This window comes from Dicentrarchus labrax, unplaced genomic scaffold (genome assembly GCF_905237075.1).
Source record: "Dicentrarchus labrax unplaced genomic scaffold, dlabrax2021, whole genome shotgun sequence".
NCBI lineage: Eukaryota > Metazoa > Chordata > Actinopteri > Moronidae > Dicentrarchus > Dicentrarchus labrax.
Genome location: NW_026136707.1, coordinates 10119022 through 10137177, shown reverse-complemented (window position 1 = coordinate 10137177; position 18156 = coordinate 10119022). Strand labels below are relative to the sequence as shown.

Below are 18156 nucleotides of genomic sequence, written 5' to 3'. Positions count from 1 at the left end.
TCTTGCTCAAGAACAGTTTGATATGTATTGAAGACAGGAAAAGCCATGGATTTGAACCACTATTATTGATGGGCTATGTGCGCTATCACTGTACTTTGGGGAAAAATCTTTAAGTATAATTTATTTAGAATTTAAAATCTTAACTTATCTGCTTCTTCAGCACTGTGTGGTGGTTTGATCAGATTACACTGAAAGTGTCTTGGCAACAAGCAAAACAACCCCTTGACCTTCATCAGATTTAAATTCAAATTTAGCTAAAACTTGTATGGAAATACTTGACATCATGTTTTTCCAGTGGAGCCACGGCCACTTAAACTAGTGAAATGTTGTGCTCATACAGGGCCCTATTGCTCATAGTAAGAAGCTAATTGAGAAAGTAAGTTTTCAGGGCCTTTAAAACATGTAATAAGAGCTTTGTTGTTTGTTTCTGTGTACAGTTTCCACCCACTGTAACATCAGAGGATGCAATCTGTTTAAAATGAAAATGAATTAAAATGGCAGCCACACTTGAGAAGAACTAGTGTGAAAACTTTATAGTCGCTTGTTAGTCAACTGTGTGATGCCTGATTATTCACCAAAACATCACTCAACCATTTGGACTGATGATAAATTAAGTGAAAGTGAAACATCAAACGCTTATAAAACACATAAAAAAGGTGTTTACATGATCACTGTTACATTCAAATCTCAGTTTGGGATAAAAACTTGTCTTCGGTCTTTTGAAAAATGACGTCCAGAGGTGGACGACAAGCAGCAGCTGTCTGCTTTTATTTTATTTTTCTACCCAACAACTGAAGGATGTTTTTCTCCTTTGACATTTGCATCCCACAAGGGAGATGGAGAGGCGACGAGCACAGGCGAAAACACAACAGAGCATGAGACACAATTACACCTTATCAGCCATCAGTCTTGAAACATTCCTTTAGTTTTTGGGCTCCCCAAGCTGGTCCGAACAGGCAGCACATCATCCTCAGACAAGCTCCTTTCTCTGTTTGATTCCTCCAGAATATTAAGCCACTGTTGAGGATTTGGGACAAGGATTACCGCCGAATGCAATTCAAATGGGCTTTGAGTTAATTTAGAACTATGTTGGTATTTTCTGTGGCGTGCGACTCAAAATGAAATATGCAACATGTCAGACTGTCCTGATTTGTCACCCAGAACGCTCACTCTTAGCACAGACACATCCACCAACTATCCTGAGGCACGTTATGTTTCCCACAAGAACATTTGGCCAGGGGAGGAAGGAAAAATGCAAGTGTGATATTATTTTGAGTGTGATGGGTGACCCTACCCTGGTCCCCAAAAATAAACTTTTCACCCAACACCATCGATATCATCTTCAAAGCCAGAATTGACAGGATTTGTTTCATTTTTACTTTCAGATTAAATTCCAGTTGTGCTTTTTTCCCTCATAATTATTTCTCACCATGATATGTCAAGTGTACACTTATTGGCAATGGTGACATTTAGTTGCTTTTCTAGTTTATTAATAAAGGTCGAGCTTTGAGCAAAACACAGTTTATAAATGATCAATGAGATGTGGTATTGACTGTTGGCTGGATGTCTCTGGGTGGGAGTAGCCAGGCGATGGTGACAAAGGACCCTGAACAGACACGACTACATCACATCAGTCGCATGTGTCGTCAGAAAGTTTTTTTTCAATCCAGAACAGTGAACAGGATTTTAGAAATACTGAAGTCATGAGTATAAATTCTGCTTCAGGCTGCAGCCAGCCAAAAATCTTTTTCATGTATTCACATTATAGTTAACATTTTCTGTAAATTAAATTTTCCTACATGACCTTTCACAGAATGTGAGGAATATAATTCTGGTGGGGATATACTTCTTTTTTAATCATTAATGCCTAAAAACAGTTCTATTTAAAATATAATAATATATTTATAATAACAATGTACAAAATGACAATGTGTAAGGTGTCACTCATAGTGAGGAACCTACAGACAATTATCACCCGACTCTGCAGTTCCCTTCGGCTTTAGGGAACTTCAAAGTGAGTTTCAGCTGGATGTTTAGCTGTCTGACAGCAACTTTACTTTTTTAAATTGCTCTCAATGTTGATGTTTCCTTCAGGAGTTGGTAAAGATTAAAAACAGCTAAAAGTGGAGTTAATTTGCCAGGTGGCTGTCTCCAAATAATAATAATAATGTTTCTCTGTGACTGCTGGATGTGTAAAAAAGGCAGTTGTTAGCTAACAAGTTATTATTTCTTATTGCTAAGTGGCAAGAAATTTTAAAGAAACTGACCAATGACTATTAGACTCTCCCTTAAAAAAGAGAGTTTAATTTGTCTGTAAATTCACAGAAACAATACTGAGGACAAGATCTCACTGTCTGTGTTTTGTGCAGAACAAAAGAAGCAAACAAAGGAAAGTCAGAATTTTACTTTGATGGTCACAAAGCTACCTCTTTAAACTTTTGTGAATTTATTATATATTATAATATTGTGTCACTTGGTCTGCTTAGTGTCTCTTTATTTCAGATTTTTAGAAACAATTAGGATTTGTCTAAAACATACTATGGAATTTAATATTGTGCACATTTTATTATTTTTTTAATATATGCAAGAGACGGAATTATCTTGTGTTTGAATAAAGTCCACTTTCCGTTTTTGCTACAGTGTATTCATGGGCTGTGATAAGCTGCTTGTTTATATGATAAAATCCAACAAAGGATTACTTGCTTTTACATATGGCCGTGTGCTGTTGGATCATATATGGAAATGAATGGCATTAGAGCGCCTATGATTCAGAGTCTGTCTGTTTTCTAGGCTGCACTGAATGACAGAACGTAGAGAACATAACGCGGAGGAAGGCATTTACAGTTGGAACCATGTGTACTCGCCTCTCCTGTTGTGTGGTCGCATCTGTGACCGAGCTTATATGTGTGTGTGTGTGTGTGTGTGTGTGTGTGTGTGTGTGTGTGTGTGTGTTGTTTGTCTGAGAGAGAGAGAGAGAGAGAGAGAGTGATAGAGAGGAAGAGATTATGCTGGGAGCCAAAAGAGGGAATGAGTGCATGAAACAGGGAGAGGAAGAGAAAAAGAGAAATTGGGTCAGTGATCTACATACCAACGTATTATATTAACGTCAAATTACTCACCTCACTGCTGTTGTTTTTTGTATTTCTGTTTATCTCTTCAGAATTTAATTTTAGTTTTCATTTGTACTTATTCTCTCTACATGATTCAATTTTCTTTTTGTAAAGCCTTTGCTAAGCTAATCCTTTTTATTATCTATCTATCTATCTATCTATCTATCTATCTATCTATCTATCTATCTATCTATCTATCTATCTATCTATCTATCTATCTGCTTAAAATCTGGTGTTTAGATAAATAATTTGGGCACATGCATGTGATTTGACTCCAGTTGTCAGTAGCTCTTAAATGTTATTAACCAATTTATCATTTAGTCTATTTAAAAAAAAGTGAAGTGAAATGAAAAATGCTTATCTCAATTTCCTAGAGCTCAGCATGATATCTTAAAATTGATTTTTTTCACAGTTACAGAACAGAAAAACAGAAAATCTCAAAAGCCTTATGTTATGAGAAGCTGGAACCAGTGATTTTCTCTCATTTTACTTGAAAAATGACTGAAAGAATGAATCAGTTATCAAAGTGCATGTAGTTGCAGATTAATTTTCTGACAATGGAATAATCACTTAATCGCATAATCAGTTCAGCTGTTATTTTTGTGAGTTAGTGAGTCAGTAAACAAGCATTATTGCCACTGTAATGCACTGCACGAAGTCTGTCTGGGAGTTTGTTTCTCAGTGGATTTTTATTTCAACCCTCACCTCACTTCTCTTCCTCCCTCGCCCCTAACTTCCCCGACTGTACAGCTGTAAAGACGTGTGTTCATAATGGCCATGAACTGTCTACTTTATAGCTGGAAGATAGAGTGAAAGATGGGTGGATGGATGTGGCCAGAGGGAGGGAGGGAGGGGGTTGCAGATCAAGCGAGAGGGCAGAGGGCTTGCCTTTTCATTGGCTGCTGCACAATCAGGTGGATGAGGGGGGGAGTTGTTGCCGGAGCTCGTAATGGCGATGAGAGGCTTTGTAGCAAAGTCATGTTTCGTGTCAGAGCTGTAACAGAACACGTCTGATAATGTGCAGCCAGGACATAAAAGATGGACGAAGGAGGATATTTCGATCTCCTCTTTTGTCGCTCTCCTCTTTCCCTCTCTGTTTCCTCCTTTTTTCACCCATCATCTGCCGCTCATAAACATAATCCTGCTGTTCATCCTACAACTGTCTTGAGTGATCCATCGCCATGTTCACTTCTGCCCTTTTTCTCCTAGTTCATTCTCCCTCTGTGATCTCTCAACATCCTTTTTCATCCCTCTCTTATCTCCATTTTTCCATCTTCGCACCTGTTTGAAAGCAAAGTCAGCTCTCTGAGACAAGTGAGAACACAGAAAGCCTTTTATCTGTTTATTCTTTCCCCCTTTCACTTCTTATCTTTTACTCCCACGCTTCCCCAACACCATCTACTATACACACATACATCACACACATACACAGCATGTCAAGTTTAAGACAAGGCACATGTTCCTGACAAGGTTATATAAATACGGTGAGGGGTTTACTGACCATAAAGAAACACACACACGCTCTCATCCCCCGACTCCAAGAGTGTGTTTACGCTGTTTAAAAACACATGAGAGGATCCTTCTTTTAAGCTGCTGGGTCAGGTGTTATCAGGTGTGCCATTTACACACTCAGAGAAACAAGCAAAGCCTCACTGTATGACAATATGCACACTCCACATTTAGCTTACAGACAAAGAGACCTCTTTTTGAACGATGCAACCTTTAGCTGACACTTCTTTAGGCGTTCACACACACACACACAGTGTGAAAATGGCAGCAGACCAACCCGGAGGCGGTACTCTCAATGTTCTCATAGTCCAGCTCAGGATAAGCACTCGAGGCTCTGGCAGGCGGCAGCAAGAAATGAAGTGTGTGTTACCTTGACCTCCGTGCTCAGCTGTCCTGCTGTTGACATTAACAATTGGCACATTTCACAGATTTTCCACCGTAAAATAGAATAACAGCCAGCAGGGTCAAATGGTATTTTCAATGTGTGTGTGTGTGTGTGTGTGTGTGTGTGTGTGTGTGTGTGTGTGTGTGTGTGTGTGTGAGAGAGAGAGAGAGAGAGAGAGAGAGAGAGAGAGAGAGAGAGAGAGAGAGAAAGAGAGAGATGATTGTGTTACTTGATTTCTGGTAAGAATAATATTCATACTTTTTATGACTAATGTATTATTAATAGGATTCCTCTTGAGTTTCTGCTCCATTGTCTGTTTTATTATGGAGTAATTACACACATTTGGTGAAAAGATAAACTGAAGGAGTAGATTTCCCTTTGTGGGTTGAGAACATTTTCCGACTTCTTACAAGAGAAGTTTGGAAAACATTTGGAAATTTTTGGAAAATACGTGTGTTCACTTTCTGGTGGAGAATTAGATGAGAAAATTGATACCACTCTTATGTCTGTTCATTAAATGTTAGGCTAAAGTCTGGTTAGTTTAGCTTAGCACAAAGACTGGAAACCGTTCTGCTCTGAGTCTCTACCACTGAATAAGCTTATTTTTGGCCTAATGCTGGCTGTACCTTCATATTAAAGACTGATATACAGATCTTCTCATCTTACTCTCTCAAAGAGTCTACTGTCCAAAATGTGGAACTATTCCTTTAAAACACTGATAGAGGGTCAGTGTGCTGTCTTGAACTTGCGTGTGTGCGACTGATGGTTTTGCTGCTCTTTGCTAACGCAGGCCATTTCCTCTGTAAACAAAAGTAAATGACTGTTCTGGACAAAGCCAACAACAAACACCAGACCGCTATGTTTTAGATGAACTTTTGGCTCAAAGGGAACCACAAGCCACGCTGAAATTGATGCTTTACCCAAAAATAGATTCTGATGTTTGACTTTGTCCTGGACAGAAGGGACCAAAACAATAAAAACAGGACAAATTAGAAACACACAAACTGTGTATTTCAGAAAATACTGCCAGAAGTTCAGATATGGCCCTCTGCTGTTCAGTCCACTGAGATTTCAATTTGGTTCTTTAGAGTTCATTTATTTTTAATATATATCCTCTTCATTTATACTGTATGTTTTCCTTTTTACACATAATTTATTTACACTCCCTCTTATCAATTAATCTGTGATCATAAACCAAACTTAATAGTGGACAAAGCAATCTTATCTCACGGTCCACTTGTTCTCAAGCTTTTAGACCAAGATGTCATTGAACTGCAGATCTTCAAACTTTCTATTATCTACATAAACTGTTTCATGACAACTGAGCTAACTCCATCTCCTAATGGAGACTGTATGATGTGGTTAAAAAAATCAGATCAAGTGAGTAAGTGGACCTTGAGTTACGATTATTTTGTCAACTGCTGTCCAAAAATGAAAAACCAATCTCTCATAGTGAAATTAATACTTGCAAGAAGAGGTCTGTGCAGTCTGTTATAGAGCTTTGAAACACTGCAGACGCCTACGTGGCACCACTGACTCAACTTTATTTATTTGATTTTAAATTGTGGATTGAAGCTCAACCTTGTGTCTTTTCGTGTCTCTGCAGCTTGTCCGGTCGGCTACTTCAAGTCCATTTCGGGCTCTGTTCCCTGTTCGGTGTGTCCCTCCAACAGCAGAACAAGCCAGGAGGGATCAAGTGTGTGTGAATGTCGCAGTGGCTTTTACCGGGCAGCCAATGATGCCAACTCTTCTGCCTGCACAAGTGAGCTTTGTTTGTTTGTTTGTTTGCGCCTGGCTCTCTGGGAGGTGTTCAAGGGGCCTCATTGGTCATTTGTCATTTCCTCAGACTGTGAGAACCGAGATGTGTAGTCAATGACTAGAATCCATCCTCTTTTATTACGATATCATGTAAATATAATTCCAGAAATAACTGCTAAGTATTTAGTTTCTCTCCTGACTGAGCTCAAATTGTGTCATTGCTAAACTTCTTTTTCTAAAATTCTTTCCATTACTTTACAGGGTTAAATGTCTTTGCCAGCATGCAGCTTCTTTCATATCTTAAACTTTTTAGCAGATGCTTTCATCAAAGTGTCAACGGCTTACATTATGTATGTAAAACCCCACCCATTCTCTCTGTCTTCCTCCACAGCTCCTCCATCTGCTCCGGTCTATCTGTCCTGGGAATATGAGAGCGGCGATGGAGGAGTGTCCTTAAGATGGCGCCCTCCGGTGGATATGGGAGGGCGCAGCGAAGTGTGGTACGGGGTGGTGTGTCGCATCTGCCCCTCAGCCACCTTCACCAACCCGGCATCGTGCTCCTGGTGTGGGGAGGGCGTCACCTTCAGCCCCTCCCAGACGAACCTGAAACAAACCAAGGTCACCCTCAACAACCTGCTGACCAGAGTCACTTATCTCATACAGGTACTGTGGAAAACTGTCTGTTAAAGGCACAAAACACTTTATCACCTTGTAAACATGTTCTATAAGAGTTGGTTTTACATTAATAACAGTTTTAAACTGCACTTCTTGCCATTCTGGTTTACTGATGAATGTTTGGACTGGATCCAGTTGGAAGTTGTTTTTGCAAAATTTCTGTGAATGATGAATCATTTTTTGGATCCGCAGAGCAAGGCAGGTATTATTCCATAAGGTCCACATCAGCAAATACACAGTAACATTTATTATTTAGCTTGCAGTAGCTCAACTCAAATCATAGCTTATTTCTTATTCATAATGGGCTGATATTTCCCATTTACTGGTGTTTCCTGACTGGCCGACACAGCTGCATGTGTTAGGCTTTGTTCCTCAAACACGGAAGCATGTCATAAAAGTTAATAGAAAAAAGCTTCAAATGTCAAGTCTGTGTGTTCTTCTTATTGACAGGTGCAAGCCGTGAATGAGGTGTCAGCTTTGAGTCCTTTTCCAGCTCGATACACAAGCATCAATTTCACTACGAGCCAGTCAGGTGAGCACGGGACAGAGAGGATGAAAAGAACGAGATGAAAGAGAAGAGATGCTCTGATGATGATGTTTGTGTAGATACTGTGCGTGTCTGTCTGGGGTCTCTCTCCTCCCCCCCTTGTTCCCTCTCTCCCTCGCTGTCTCTCTCTGCTCCATCTTTTCTGCTCCTGCTCTCTGGACAGGAGGTTGCTCGAGGTTACAATATCCTGTCAGATCCTATTATAGTCACTGTGGAGGAAGAAAGGGACAAATGAGAGATGGGAAGACAAAAAAGACAGACAAAAAGAGAGATGAAAGTAGACGAGTGGGGAGAGGAGAGGAGAATGGGGCCTTCTGCAGACAAAGTACACCATTAATACAATTTTCCAAGAAACTGATCAAGATTGATTAGAACTCTCTCCAGGAACCTGAATAATCTAAAACCGTCATGTGCCTACTCTCAGAGTTTATTGATTAAATGAAAGGAATGCCGGAAAGTTCCCTTTAACGGGTCTGGCCAGCCAGCAGAGTGACTGTAACTAGATCCTGCTTGGTGCTCCATAAAAACTCCTATTCCGCTTTCATGCTCTACTAAATATTCTATAACACTGCCCCCTTGTGGTCACCATCACTTCGACACAACTTTACTGTTTTACTGTTGTGGGACGATGTTGTTTTTAAGAGGGAGGTTAACTGATCAATCACATCTCTCAGGGGAAACAGTCCAGCTCATTCTTCTGTTGTCTCTATTGGTGGAATGTAACTAAGTACATTTACTCAATAACTTAAATGTAAATTCAATGTACTTGTACTTTTCTGGAGTATTTCCATTTTATACATTCTTATACTACTACCACCACATCTTAGAGGCAAATATCGTACTTTTTACTCCTCTACATCTGTCCAACAGCTTTAGTCACTAGTTACTTTGCAGATTACAATTTTTCACACCCTTCCTGTCCAGTGAAAACCATGTATGAATTTTTCTGATAAACCAAAGGATTAAGAGAAGGATTGAGAAAATTCTCCTACTTCTTAAGCTTAACAAACCTCCTCAGATTAGACTCCTCAAAGCTAAAGACCGAGCTGTTTTTCTAAGCTCATTAAAAACGAGACTTTTTAGAGATACGTAGTTCTCACAGGGACATTTACACTACAAACATATGACAATCTTATAGAATATGATGCATTTCTGTTGATCAAACTACCCAACAGTATATAAAGTAGGTAAAATTAGCAGCCTTAAACATCTACAACAATAAAATTCAGCAAAGGGACTTTTTTCTGCATAATGAGTTTTTTTACTTTTGATACTTTAAGTAAATGTACTTAAACAGATGAATTGTTTTACTGATACTTTTACTAGTAAAGGATCTGAATATTTCTTCCACCACTTTGTCTCCTACAGTTCCCAGTACAGTTCCCATGATGCACCAGCTGAGCCGAGCCCCAGACTCCATCACTCTCTCTTGGCCTCAGCCGGACAGGCCCAACGGAGACATCCTGGAGTACCAGCTCAGATATTATGACAAGGTAAACTCAGGGAATAATCTCTCTCACACACACACCCCAAACATGCTGCACAACAAACTGACATATAACAAATGTCATCACAAAATGTGCTTCTTTTGCATCCTTCAGGGGTCAGATGTGGACAGCGCCATGAGCGTGTACAGTGAGACCAACACAGTGACCGTCAGCTCTCTGATTCCTGGCTCCATCTACGCCTTCCAGATCAGAGCTCGAAATGAACGGGGCTACGGCCCCTACAGCAACACCATCTACTTCACCACGCTGCCTCTGGGTACAACACTCATTTACTGGTGGAATTTACCATATTTAGCATCAGTGGCCTTAATCATGTACAGAAAAAGTTAATTTATGAGAGTGTGTACAAATAAATATTAAGAAAGTGTCATCAACTAGTTACTAGTAATATACTGTAGTGGTCGACCGATACGGGTTTTCAATGGCTGATGCCAATACTTAGACAGCAGGGTAACCGATGGCTGATATAATATGCCGATAACAAAAAAAAAGCCATGCACATTAAAAACTAATATACATGGTTAACTTAGCCAGTAACATTTTTATTAATTAATGAAACAGAAGAAAACATTGTGTTATGCTGTAGATTTCAGAATGTGACTGGTGTTTATGGGAGAGCGGGGTACAGTATGTCAGAAGCGAAGTCATTCAACTGCATTATTATATCATATAATATATATAACCCTAGGTAGTAGCGGTTTTAGATTAGGTTTGCTGTAAATTAGATAGATAGATAGATAGATAGATAGATAGATAGATAGATAGATAGATAGATAGATAGATAGATAGATAGATAGATAGATAGATAGATAGATAGATAGATAGATAGATAGATACTTTATTTATCCAGAGGGAAATTCAAGTATCCAGTAGCATACGGAACATACATACATTAAACCTATATTAAAATAAAATTAAAAATTTAAATAAATTTAACTTATAACACAGTAGCCACAGTAAACAGTGCAAAACAGTAAACAGTACAGATGGAGTGCAAATGGAAGTAAACAGTGCAAATGGAGGTTGACATTGTCCTAGAGTCTATTGTCCTCCCTGCCTTGACTAAGAGTTGCTGTACAGTCTGAGTCAAAGAGGAGCGCTGACATTGTTCCACAGCAGACACGCTGACGATCTGTTGGATCTGCCATCAGTCTCTAACAGCTGCTGGTTTCCTCACTTTCTGTCCCGCAGAGGAGCACTCACAGCAGATCCAGAATCGACTTCCTTTGCTGGTTGGATCAGTGATGGGTGGAGCAGCATTTCTCCTGGTAGTGGCAGCGATTGTGGTTGTGGTGGTATTTCGCAGGTACTGTAAGTTGTCGATCTATTCACATGATCAGAAATATGATCAGTTTTTTTTTTATTACGCACACATTTACACATTTTGTTTGCTTTTACGTGGCAGCAAGAGGAGGGAGAGTCCTTACAGCGACAGACTCCAGAGGTACATCAGTAACCGAGGTGAGCATTAGAATATTTAATTTAATTTAATTTAAATGAAGTAGTAAAAAGTTGTTGTTGTTTTTTAAATTAGATATTTGCTTTGTGCAAAAGGGCAACATATTATAACAACACTTTAAATGATTTGGAGGCATAGTGCATAATTATTTTCATTTGTTTCATTTCATTAACAAATATCTTAACCTGTGTGTGTTAATTAATTTCAACCCTAGAAACAAACACTTTGTTATTTCACCTTTGTTATTGATTAACATCTATCTGAATCAATGGGACAGACCAATGTGTTATCAACCAATATTAATTCTGAGAAATACATCTGTGCATCTTTTATGGTATGCAGTAATTTCTCACTGTCCTACAGTAAAAGATCATCCTAGTGTCATAATAATAGATCTTTAAAATCTTTGCCTTTTAAATTCCAGGAGGAGTTAAGTATTATGTGGACCCATCCACTTATGAGGATCCCAGTGAGGCTGTCAAAGAGTTTGCCCGTGAGATAGATCCCACTCATCTCAAGATTGAGGAGGTGATTGGTGCAGGTAGGTCTTTTTCTTTTAAATCGTATTGTAGTTATAGGATAACCACATCATCAAAGTGTAATCTGTTCCACCTTCTCTCTACTCCAGCCCAGTTTGGGGAGGTCTCTCGGGGCCGCTACCGTCCGCTGGGTCGCAGGGAGGTGCTGGTAGCGGTGAAGACTCTACGCTGGGGGGCGTCTGACAGAGAAAAGGGGATGTTCCTCAGTGAAGCAGGGGTTCTGGGTCAGTTTGACCATCCCAACGTGCTGAAGTTGGAGGGCGTGATCACTCGTAACCCCCCAGAGAGGATTATCACTGAGTTCATGGAGAACGGACCCTTGGATGCCTTCCTCAGGGTGAGAATACAAGACACTGTCAACCGTTTCCACCTTTGGCATGTTGTTGGTGACTGCATGTTTCACTAGACTATAAACCAAAGACTCTCCTCCTCTCCTCTCAAATTCTCCTATGCCCTCCCCTCTAACACTTTCAGGAGAACGAGGGCCAGTTCAGCGTCCTCCAGCTTGTTGGCATGCTCAGAGGAATTGGTGCAGGGATGCGTTACCTCTCTGAGAGAAACTTTGTCCACCGGGACCTGGCGGCAAGGAACGTGTTGGTCAACTCCAACCTGGTCTGTAAAGTGTCCGACTTTGGCCTGTCCCGCCTCATGAGGGGCCTGGACCACAATATACCTACATACACTGCCTCACTGGTAAGTATTGTGTGTTTTCAAATGCTCCTGATTTGTGGTTTCAGTGTAACATAATTTACTGATTCGCCGTCTGTCTTCCTCCATCAGGGCAGCAAGATTCCTGTGAGGTGGACGGCACCAGAAGCCTTTCAGCACCGCAAGTTCAGTTCAGCCAGTGATGTCTGGAGCTTCGGGATACTTATGTGGGAGGTGATGTCATATGGAGAGCGTCCATACTGGGACATGAGCAATCAAGAAGTGAGTATGTAGGAGACTGTTGCCTGAGGAAAGGAACTTATAATCAATTAGTGATGGAAATGCACTCAAATCCTTTGCGTAAGTACAAGTTTAACTAATAAAGTGTAATAATATGAAAGTAAAAGTCCTGGGGCGCCATGGTGCACTAGGATCTAGCCAGTGATCCATATTGCATGTAATTTCCCTCTTTCGCTGCCTTCATTTTCTTTCAGCTATTGAATAAAAGATATAGACGACTACGACTACTTAAAGATATATTATGTAACATTTCTGCAGTAAATCTTCTGTAAACACTAGACCTACATTATATTTTTTGTTGAGTTGTGTAGTCAAGTACTTAAAGTGTTTCCACCAATGTTCAAACTCTAAATCAGTCATTTTATTCAGCTAATGGTGCCTTCCACTGTTTGCCTGTCAATCTTAACCCCCTTATTCATGCGTTGTTGTTGCTGCCAGAAGTTGTCATAACTTGACTTTTGATCCAGTTTGAAGCCACATTTTATACTATACATCTTTTAGATCTTGGTGGTTTTTTACTATATATTTTAACTGGATAAAGGATTTTAGTCATTGGACGTCTGGATTTTAAGTTATCAGAGAAACAAGCTGAGCTAACGTTAGCAGACCCCTCCAGGACATCATTTGTCAGGCTGACTGCAACGACAGCAATGGTGGTGAAGACAAGTCCCACGATCCGACGCTACTTTGTGGCATCATCAAACTGCTTTTTTGTTATTGTTTTGCTGTGAGAGACACCCTAGCTGCAGATTGTGTTACATATTGTACGATTAACTAATTCTTAAATCATTCTCTCCTCCATCTTTATTTAACAGACACATTTAAATCGTGCCAAAATGTCAGGCGGCTGGAATTTACATAATTTTTTTAGTTTTTTTTTCTTAGTCACTCTAACAAGCCTTCAGCGGTCTGTGACCTTTTATGTAATGCAATTTCACAAGACTCCTCATACCATTTGCCCTACTTATTCTAATGTCTCCCTCACTGTCTCTGCAGGTGATGAAGGCAGTAGCAGACCAGTATCGTCTCCCTGCCCCCCACGGCTGCCCCCCTGCCCTCCACTCTCTGATGCTTCAGTGCTGGCAGGCTGATCGAGGGGACCGGCCAGCCTTCGACTCACTCCTGTCCTCCTTGGATCGGCTCATCAGGCACCCTGCCTCCCTCAAGGCGGAGCCAACTCGGTGAGACAGCATATTCTGGCAAAACATATCAGAGGCAGCAGGTGATGAACAATCTGTTATATTTATGGATTCTCATGCTCTCATTTTTGACATTTTCCCATTTACAGAAGCTGCTCTCAGCCGCTGCTCAGCCCCACCCCCACAGACTTATCGTCAGTGGCAACAGTCAGTGATTGGCTGAAGGCGCTGAGGATGGAGAGATATCAGGACGAGTTTGATCAAGCACACCTGGACACATTAGACAGAGTCAGCATGCTCACCATGGAGTGAGTATATAGATGGTTATTACTGTAAGAAAAACACTGGTGACTTTTATGTTACTGCCCACCATTTTTTTCAAACCATATGATACATTCTACATTTATTTAACCTTTTGTTTTCATCCGGGTTTGTTTCACATAAACCTAGAAAGAAGCAGACTACATGTTGTCAAGCTGAAAAGGTGTTGACAGAACATATTGGTACAAACTGTGTCAAAGCATACTGGACACAGTAGTAGCACTAATCTGAAGTACACAGTATATTGACAGCAAAAAAAAAGAAAAACCTTGGCTCAAGGTTCCCTTTCTAGCTTTATCTGGAGCAGTTGTCATGACAGCTGAGGTTTTATTCCAATTTATTTTCAAGGTCAAAAGGGAACTTACATGCTCAACAATTGTTATACTTTTTTTTCATTTTCTTTTGAGACTTGTTCACTGAACTGCTCATTTTTGACCACAGAAACATCAGTTTGACAAGAAAATTCTCAACTCAAGGTCCACTTTCAACCACATTTTTTGACTTTCTTCAGCAGATAGACTTCCTGTCTTTGAAAGCTCCTGCAAAATGATTTCTTAAAAAGAGCGGGAACCCTGATTGATCAGTTGTCATGTAGATGTTGTTCATGTGGTCATATATGGGGGTCGGGTCTTTGGCTTTAGATATGGATGGCCACATTTCTCTGGATTAAAAGCTGGTTATTTTTTAATAATAATAAAATAATAATAAATTGTGTCTTACTTTTACTTATCAAAGAGCTTTGAGTCAGTAAGTAAGAGACTCTATGTATATGGCCCTTTTCAAATCCTGGACTACAAATGTTCCATGTTGAAGTTGCAGAGTAGGAAAACAAATTAGATTTCAATAAAAAAAAACAATCAGTGCAAGTATGAGCATCAATAAAAGGCCTGAGCTCCCACAGACTTTTCTGGACTAACACATGCAAACCCACCAGTAGTACCCTTCAGAATATCAGTCATGGCAAACAAGTGTTGAACTAAACTCCACGGGTCATCTGCTCTCTCCTTCAGTGATGTCCAGAATCTTGGGGTGAACCTGCTGGGACACCAGAGGAAGATCGTCAGCGCAGCCCAGCAGCTCAGGGCCCATCTGACACAGGGGCAGGTGGAGGTGTGAAATCCACCTACATTACAACCTGTGCCATGGATTTCTGTGGTTTTCACAGTCCTCTGCTTGTTGTGTCTGGTTTCCGTAACATTCATTTCAATGGAGCACATTTAAAGCCAAAACAAAAAGAGAATCAGCTTTTGTTGGAGGAGAAGCATTGAGTGCCGCTCTGATAAACCCGACACTACAACCAGAAGGGGTGAAAAAGAGGATCGGACTCCCTGCCAGTCACTCAAGACAAATAACAGAGGAGAGATGTACTATGGGAGCTGCAGTCCAGGTCAAAGTGAGGTTAGGGAGTTGCTGAGGAGAAGGAGGACTTAAACAATTCCTCAATTTTTTTCACTAGATTTCACTTTGTTGTTGTCTGCCTTCCTTTCTCCTCACCTATCTTCAATCCTACCTCTCACCTTCTCTTCCACTACTGTCGCTTCCTGAAATTTTTCAACCCCGCCCCCCCACTGAGTACAAAAAACCCTTTTAAAAGTGTATTTTGTTGAAATACTCATGGAGATCTCTCCACACAAAGAATTGCGTGAAGACAATCAAAGCCTTTTTCAAATATTTGTTTGAGTTGTTTGTAAAGTTATATCACTTCCTCTCTACTTATAACGCCAAATGCTAAAAAATTGTTAGCAAAAAAGAAAACAGTGTACTACCTGGCAGCCTATGGTTCGCCTTATGAAGTCTTACCATTGGCTTTCAAAAACATGTATAGTTTGTTCAGTGTTTCCAACAAAATGCTATAAAGCACCAGTCCAAAACCAGTACACAAACCCTGAGGTTAGATATGAATCACTGCCATGAAATTGGGAAAACAAAAACAAAAGTATACTTTTAAATATTGTAAGCCATGTTTTTCTGTCTTTAAGAGACATATCCAGGGTTTGAGAGTAGCACTGTTTGTACAGCTCACTCTCACTCTCTCAGACAACAGAGCTCATGTACTGTGATACTACAAACTTCACCTCAGCTGCAAAGACAAAACTGAACAGCACCCACCTTTATGTGTACATTTCACACTTCACCTCTTTTTGTTTGATTGCAAGAGTAAAGACACTGAGTCATTGAAGCATTGTGAATGTGTGAAATGGGAAAGATGAAAAGATCTGATCTGATTTACACTTGAAGGAAGGAGGCAAAATGCTTTGTAAGTATGTACCTGTGTGTCTGTAACGTGTGTGTGCTGTAAATGAGGCTGTGTTAATGTGTACATCAGGTATATGCTGTACAGGATGCTGTGTGTGTGTGTGTGTGTGTGTGAGAGAGAGAGAGAGAGAGAGAGAGAGAGAGAGAGAGAGAGTGTGTGTGTGTGTGTGTGTGTGTGTGTGTGTGTGTGTGTGTGTGTGTGTGTGTGTGAGTGAGTGCATGTTTGAGACAAGTGTGTCAGGTTACACACATTATTAGCTATGTTTACTTGTATGAGTGTTCACCACTACTCCATAATTGTGCAAATTTGTAAAATAAATGATATGATTTTATTTAAAATATTGCATTTGCTTCTTGTTTTAGAAAGTATTATCTGTCATACATATTTTATCTGCCACACAACTTTAAAACAAAAAGTAAAATCCCAGTATTAAGGGAAACTCATTATATGAAATGTCATGAAAACTAGCTGTAATGTTGCCAAGGAGTACAATTTAAAACCACTTAGTTAACACTGAGTGAAAGAGTACATCACATTGGGACAAAGACCCTCACAAAACATAAAAAAAAAAAAACCTGCTACGCACTAAAAGCAACAAGAAGGACACATTTAAAAGCGAACAAGACCAAGATTCTGCAAACATGCTAACACACTCAATGAAAATGCTAAGACGTTGATGTTTACCATGTTCAACATCTTAGTTTAGCATGTTAGCATGCTAAGATTTTCTAAGTAGAAATAGTCCAAAAGTCCAAGATTTGTCATAAAATTAGAAGAAGTAGAAAAGTATTAGCCAATTAAAAATTTGACCTGACGATGTAAATAGATTAAACATCATGTCTTTAGAATTCGTCCTCGAGAGCAGATATTTGAACATTAGTAAAGCACTGATTAGAAATACATTAGAGATCTATCAACTGTTTTATTTCCAAATCTTCTTACATTAAGACATTATTTTATATCTATTTATATAAATGAATGTGTTAAAGGCATTTTTTACAGGTGGCAGCTTTTCACTGTCCACCTCATGGTGGTGCTAAAGGGAGAGAATCTCCAAAGTCAGTAGGGTTACCTCTCAGGGGAACATGAATGTACAAAAGTTCATGGTAATCCTTCCAGTGATTATTGTGATATTTTAGTTTGGACTGAAATATGGAATATGGAAGTGGTTGACCAACCACCCATAAAGCCATACTGCTCTCAGATTCAGAAAAGGAAACATTTTCTGAAAATCCAAAAGGTGACAAAGTTTGGTGAATATAAGAGAAAGATGAATCTTTTATTGGATTGTTATCGGCTCAACTTGCATTCATATTTTCAACACCTGATGAAAGACAACTTAGAGTTTGAGCATTTGCAGATTAGCATTGTTTTATATCTGATGTATCTCTTGTGGCCTGATGGGTTGGTGCATACAAACAAATGGACAGACAAAGGTTCATGATCCATCAGAGAACACATAATGAAATGTTTAATACAACAGGTGGTTCAAAAAATAAATTCATCTGCTACAAAATAAAAAATATATTCACCTTTATGCACAATTATAACCTTCACAGTGTTTAAGAGTGAACAGATCAGCAGGTTTAAGTAAAATCTGAGTTTGGGATCTGCTGGATCAGCAGCCGTCCAAGAACAGACTCTGGTTTCCCACATGTCCTACTGTTGCTGATATCGCAGCAGATCTGGACTGATAGTAAGTCGCTTACACAACCCCCACATTATTCTGCCAGTCTGACATGTTGTATTTTACTGTATCAGACTGCAGTGTAGTCACTGGTCTTCACATTGTCCCAATGTCAGTTTTACAAAGGCCAAACATTGATAGTCCAGATCTTTCCAAACATTGAAAATATCCAGTGGTTGAAAGTAACTAAGTACATCTTCTCAAGTATTGAACTTTACAATGTTGAGGTACTTTATTTTCACTTTTCTGGTACTCCACTACATTTCAGAGTAAAATATTATAAATTTTTTTAATCCTCTAAATGTATGTGACAG

The 18156-nt window shown here is 39.6% G+C and overlaps 1 protein-coding gene across 1 annotated transcript in view; it reads left to right on the top strand.

The window, feature by feature from the left end:
- Positions 1 to 16493, top strand: part of ephb6 (eph receptor B6) — a 37143-nt gene extending 20650 nt beyond the window's left edge. Inside the window, exons 6-19 of the mRNA XM_051406014.1 lie at positions 6611 to 6766; positions 7154 to 7425; positions 7888 to 7969; positions 9353 to 9477; positions 9586 to 9748; positions 10684 to 10798; positions 10898 to 10953; positions 11376 to 11492; positions 11580 to 11827; positions 11965 to 12183; positions 12271 to 12420; positions 13435 to 13619; positions 13727 to 13885; positions 14909 to 16493. Of these exons, the coding sequence (XP_051261974.1) occupies positions 6611 to 6766; positions 7154 to 7425; positions 7888 to 7969; positions 9353 to 9477; positions 9586 to 9748; positions 10684 to 10798; positions 10898 to 10953; positions 11376 to 11492; positions 11580 to 11827; positions 11965 to 12183; positions 12271 to 12420; positions 13435 to 13619; positions 13727 to 13885; positions 14909 to 15014 (2153 nt within the window). The 3' untranslated portion in view covers positions 15015 to 16493. The remainder of the gene's footprint in view (positions 1 to 6610; positions 6767 to 7153; positions 7426 to 7887; positions 7970 to 9352; positions 9478 to 9585; positions 9749 to 10683; positions 10799 to 10897; positions 10954 to 11375; positions 11493 to 11579; positions 11828 to 11964; positions 12184 to 12270; positions 12421 to 13434; positions 13620 to 13726; positions 13886 to 14908) is intronic.
- The last annotated feature ends 1663 nt before the right edge of the window (positions 16494 to 18156 follow it).